We start from the raw sequence: 6,000 nt of genomic DNA, 5'->3' as shown, positions 1-6,000 counted from the left end.
GGCGGGAGGAGGGGGGACGGAGGGGGTTAGTGCAAAAAGAGTGAAGAAGAGTGTGAGGTAGAGTCAGGGACGCAGAAGGCGGGGCTAAAGTTTGCCTTGAAGTGAATGAGAGGGCAGGTTAGTTTACGCCAGGCACAACGATTGGTCCACCCACATGTCAATAACTGCATGGACACATATGTAGACTGGACGGTCCCACACTGGCATGCAAAGAGGCATGCACACACACACGCACGTACGCGCGCACACACACACACACGCATTCTCGCATGTAAGCGGTGCTTGGTAAGCACGCACATCCAGACAAATAAACAACCACACACACGTTTCGTCTTATTTTTCCTATGAAGATAAATAAGGGGCTCTTCCTATAAGGGAAGAAAAGGGAAAATAAGCATGACGAGGATGACTGGAAAAGAAGGAAGGAGGAAAGGAAGGAAGGAAGAAAGAGTTGGTAAAGAAGGTGTTCGTGTTTGTGCGACCAGTTGTGGGGTTTTTTTTTGTGTGTGCACAGAAAGACGAAGAGAAAGAGGAGAGGAGGAAGAGAGAGGAGGAGAGGTGCAGAACCTGGATAAAATTGGATCAAAAAGACGGCTTTGGATACAACAAGAGATGGATAAAATGTCGAGAGAAAAAAAATCAAAGAACTGTGTGAAAAATGAAATAAATAAATAAATAAATGAAACAAAAGAAAAATAGGGAGGGGTGAGGGGGTGAGGAAGGGGGGCAACATCCAGCATGATTACGAAACAACGTCCTAGGGTTGGAGGAGGAGAGAAATGATAGGATAGAGGAAGAGGAGAAGAGTGGAGAGGTAGAAGAAGAACAAGAAGAAGAAGAGAAAAGGGGGGGGGCTGGGGGTAAGGAGAGATCAAGATGCTACAATGTTTTGTCTTTACCTTTTTGGTCCACTTCTACTCAAGCATAGGAAAAAAAAGAGGGAGAGAAAGAAAGAAAAGTCAGAGGGTGAAAGAAGGGGAGAGTGAGAAAGAGAAAAGGAAAGCAAGAAAGAAAGAAAGAAAGAAAGAAAGAAAGAAGCAAAGAAAGGAGGAAAAAGAAAGAAAAAGTTGCACAGATAAAGATTTCGGAGCTCATTCTCACCACAAACATTATTGTTCATGTAAAAAAAAGAAAGAAAAAAAAAGAAAAAAGAGAAAGATAAAGAAACCCCGACATACTCCGCTCTTCTCCTCCTCCTCACCCCTCACCACCTCCCTCACCCCTCCTCCCCCAATTATCCCCCCGTTTTTCTTCCTCCTCCCCCCTCCCCCCGATCTCTCCTTCCCTCAATCAGGCTCCTGTGGAGAAAAGAGAGCAACTCCTGTGGCGTGAATCTGCAAAAGAGAAGCACACACACGCGTGCACACTCAAGCGCTTACCCCCCCTCCCGCAGACACACACGCACACACACACGCACACACCTACACGCTTGCAGACACGTGTGACATTTTATGACAATTTGCAAATGCCCCACGGTTTGTTTTCTTCCTTTTTTCTCCCTTTCTCTGCACCCCCTGTCCCTCCCTCTCCCCCTCTCTCTCCATCCTACTTTCTGTTTGTGATTCACACACACCAACATGCACACACACTCTTCCTGAGAAAAAAAAACATCTCATAAAACATCTCACTTTTAAAAATATATATATATATATATATATCCATCAATCTCTCGGGGAAATAGCTGACATCAGAAGGTGAAAGATCAAAAATCAAACCTGCATCATGACATAAGTAGGTTAAATCTGTGTTTCGTGTGTGTTACTGTGTCTTTTTTTGTTTGTTTTTTGTGTTTGTGTGTGTTGAATTGCATATTAACGCGTACTCACTGTAAGGGACACACTCGTACTGGATCTCCAGGTACTTGTACGTTCCGGGGCAGGGGTCTGGGAAGACGTCGACCCCAGCGACCACCACACACTGAGTCCGGTTGTTACATCTGAGGAACAGAACGGACGGATTGATGAGTCGGTCGATGAAACTGATGGAGTTAGAGGGAGGGGAAGAGAAAGGAAGTCGAGGGAGTAGCACAGAAAAAGAAGAGGCGAAGGATGGGCCATTGGCCTACTCTCTCTCTCTTTCTCTCTCTCTCTCTCTCGCTGAATATTGATCAGTTCTTCGAGGAAAACGCTGCTGAGTACACAGCTAAACATTCTGCAGTACTTACACACACACACGACACACAAGCCCAAGTATTGGTTTGGTGTAGAGTTTCCAACTAATCCACATTTATTATGTACGGCAACACACCGACACGCTGTGCACAAACCAGCAATAGCGTTAAACAGTTGACCTGCTTCCATCCAGAGCGCCCTCACATGTTGAAATAAGGTCATAATTTTCAGAATTTCTGGCGTTGCTCAAATGCCTCGTTGACGGTTTTTTTTTAAATATATAAATATATTTTGTCATGATACAGAAACAAAATTGAGTGTTTTTTTTTTTTACTGGTGACAGAAAGTTGCGTACAACTGTGACACGTAGAAAAAAGAATGTGTGGTTTTTGAAGTTTTGTATGATTTTTAAAAAGTCTGAAAAGTGTGGCGTGCATGTAAATGTGTAGAGCCCCACTCGGTGAAGTGTTTGTAGAACCCCCTTTAGATGTAAATACAGCTGGAGGACCTTTGACTCAGATCTGGAGAGTGAAAATGCACAACCGGGCATCTTTGAAAAGCATAAATGGAGCCTCATGCGCGACCAAGGAGAATCCAGCAAGTGGTTTCTGAATGGTAAGTCAACAACGTAACACCTGTCTTTTCCAGCAGCCACTATACAGTGCATGCAGTGGTAAAACCAGCTGACAAAAGGTGCTGGAGCTCGGCTGGGGTTGCTAGGTAACGTTACAGTGCCTGTCGATTGCGGCATAACAACTGGGAGAGACCAAAAAAAACTTTCATTTTTTGATTTAAAAAAATGGCTGGGTGTTTGTTTTGTTTTGTCGGAGCTTTTGCTGTTTTTAGACGCAGTTGAGAAGCAAAAACCTGCAAAATGCAAATTTTACATCCCGTTCCCCTTTGAGGTACTTGCTTGCACTGGATTTCATCTAGAAGCTGAATGTGCGTGCCCTAAATTTCAGATTTTTCACTAAGAGTAAGAACATTTGAAAACCGTACCTGATTTTTTTTTTTTTTTTCACTTTGCAGTTTCGTGCTATTTTCAGTTGGCCTGTCAAACAAGATCCCAACACGAAACAGGAAGTCCTTGTTTGTAACGCGATGTAAGGTAAGAGAGGCAGCACGCGTTATTCTCCTCACCCAGCGAACAAATCACACAGCTCAGCGGATACAAACCTCTGGGACATGATCTTTAGGGCATCAGGAAGGTAACACTGTGTGTTCTCCATCTGGAAGGGGTCGGCGTCACAGATCTTGTCGTCGGTGCGTCCGTAATTGGCCGTCTCCACCATCACAACATCACTTCCTGGGCAGCGCAGCTCTATGGGGTAGCCCTCGCACGCCAACTCCCTGCGCAGCAGCCCGAACGGCATGGCGGCCCGAGACATGGCTGCATGAGAGAGAGAGAGAGACAGAGAGAGAGAGAGAGAGAGAGAGAGAGAGAGCGCCAATGCAAAGGAATGTATGGGGGGGATGCAGAAAGACATGAGGAAAAATCAAATTCATGATCAGTTAGCAATTATTTGAACAATTTTCATTCTAAAAATCGTCGTCGCAAAGGTGCTAAAACAAAATGTTTTTAAATCCAGACGCAGCACAAGAAAGTGGAAAAACATGGACATAAATGAATAGATGAAATTTCAAAGAGCCTCTTCATAATGTCTTAAAGAGGCTCATTATTCCCTCAAAACACTTGAAGCTCATCATTTCTTTGACAATTTTTTTTCTTCATACTTTAGGCTTAATGGAAATTGAGTCAGAACAACAAATTAAAAATACCGAGCATGACTCATGAAACCAGCGCTGCGCTTCGTGATGCACAACACATAAAGATGGCAGCTAAAAGTATTTATCATTAAGTGTAAAAAACAAAAACTGGGATTTTAAAATGCTACACATTGGGAAGCGTTTTTGGATTTCCTGTCCAAATGTTTAGAGTAATTTTGGACTTTATTATTATTTTTTTAACATACCATCCGCTGTATTCGTAAAAGGACATTTAAAAACAGCAATTACTGCTGACCAAAGGACTGCACAATAAAACCAAAATAACAGAGAAGATAAAAACAACTGTAGAATAAAGCAAAGTATGATTAAAACCACAGAGCAAAAGTGACTTTAAGATTTATGAACAGCAGATAAATAGCTCACTTTTATAGAAAGATAAGTGGACAGACTATTAGGAGCAACTGGTCCTGGATGAGGTTTTGGGAGACAGTTAAAACATCGGATGAGCTAAGCTCAGAGTGTGCGATGAGATAGAGAAGAGATTTTAAAAAAGGTGGGAATGCCATTTAAACTTTTGAAAGCAAGTAAGTTTATCTCAAAACACATTCTAACGTGGACAGGAAGCCAGTGACGAGGCATTAAATCGAGAGCCAGGTGTTGAAAGTCATTTAGAAATCTTGCAGCAGCATTTTGTGCCAACTGTGAACGGCTAAGACTAATTTAAAGAGAATTACAGAAATCTAAATGCTCTCCCTAGGCGTGGCGGTGTTGGAAGGAGAGAATTCATTTTGGCCAGCCGCCTCGGGTGGAAAACAAAAACAGGATTTGACAACTGAATTGACTCAACTTTGAGGCCAGAGTCGATACAACTTTCATTAAATTTAAGCAACCCGAGTGGAGCGCCCTCCATCCCCTCTCATGTGGCCGAGGCAGCTCAGACAAAGTTGAGCAGAGGGTGACCTGTTCCGCTTGAAAGGAAAATAAACTTGGCAGTCATCAGCATAAAAAATGAAAGGCCGTGGTTTATAAAAAAAAAAAATAGCGCCAAGAGGCGATAAATTGATCATGAAAAGTAGCGGATAAAGCACAGAGCCCTGCGGTACTCCCCAAGGGAGAGAAACTGGGAACTCTGAACTCTCACAGACATTCCTGTGTGTGAGGCAGGATCTAAACCAGTGATGCCTTCACACTGCTGAAAGATGATAATATGGCTCAGAGTATCAAAGCTATCAGTGAAATATAACAGAACATGAAGCAGAAGCACAAAGCTAAAAAAAAAAACAACATGCTGGAAGACTTCCAAAATGATTTAAGGAATCCCTTCACTTCTAAAATTAGCAAAAGCTGCTGGGCCAAAGCCAGTTTTGTGTTTTTTTGTTTGTTTTATTTTTGTTCTTTGCCAGCAGGGTTTGAACAACAGTGTGTTTAAAAGCATTTGGCACTGGAGTAGAATGTCAATAATGGTGAAAATTGTGAGGTTCAACTGTTGGAGAAACCTCCTTAAGAGTCTGGTGGTTTCAACCTGGCAACCAGTTTCTGTAAACAGGTGAGGGACGCAGCGACGTTGTTTTCGTTGCAATGAAATAACCTTTTAGTGAGAGGAAAAATAAGAATGTTTTAAAGATGCCACAAAGTTTTAAATTCCTGTTTGTGACAAGAGCGTAGAGGCCCCACTTCAAAGCACAACATTAAATATTCAGCATTGCTTACAAAGAAGAAACACCTTGATGTAATAAAGACTGAGAAAAGTCAGAACTAAGTCTTTAGTCTGTAGTTTGCATAACTCCTCTTTCAGGCAGCACACAATCAGGTGCGTTTTAGCGCTCAATGTGTTTATTATACTGAAGTGTTAAACTCTTTAAAATGCTAGCCTTTAGCATTTTAAAAACCAAGGATTTTTCTTTTTTAATCAGATGTTTCTTTTGCAATCGCTCTTCAAATTTCAAAGGTTGCTGACTCGCAAATTTAATTGCGATGACTGCATGCGGTAGCTGTGGAGAGGAAGACGTCAAAGAAAACCTGGTGGTGGCAGCATTAGGCTGCGGTGATGTTGTTCTTCAGTAGGAGAAAAAGAAGTTGATCAGAGTCGATGATGATGATGATGATGATGATGATGATGATGATGATGATGATGACGACGACGACGGACGGCACTAAACAA

The 6,000-nt window shown here is 42.4% G+C and overlaps 1 protein-coding gene across 5 annotated transcripts in view; it reads right to left on the bottom strand.

Annotated features, from left to right (window-relative positions):
- The window catches only part of LOC106945978 (adhesion G protein-coupled receptor L1), a 54,826-nt gene that overhangs the window by 28,496 nt on the left and 20,330 nt on the right, over window positions 1-6,000 (bottom strand). For 4 of the 5 annotated variants that reach the window (XM_015030007.1, XM_015030008.1, XM_015030009.1 and 1 more), the window contains 3 exons: window positions 3,288-3,501; window positions 1,827-1,936; window positions 900-914 (listed from right to left, as the gene is read on the bottom strand). In XM_015030007.1, the coding sequence (XP_014885493.1) occupies window positions 900-914; window positions 1,827-1,936; window positions 3,288-3,501 (339 nt within the window). The remainder of the gene's footprint in view (window positions 1-899; window positions 915-1,826; window positions 1,937-3,287; window positions 3,502-6,000) is intronic. The other variant, XM_015030010.1, reaches the window with a different exon arrangement.

This window comes from Poecilia latipinna, unplaced genomic scaffold (genome assembly GCF_001443285.1).
Source record: "Poecilia latipinna isolate Pla-1442-1.1 unplaced genomic scaffold, P_latipinna-1.0 Scaffold169, whole genome shotgun sequence".
NCBI lineage: Eukaryota > Metazoa > Chordata > Actinopteri > Cyprinodontiformes > Poeciliidae > Poecilia > Poecilia latipinna.
The sequence above is the reverse complement of the archived record's forward strand: the minus strand, read 5'-3'. Positions and strand labels throughout refer to the sequence as shown.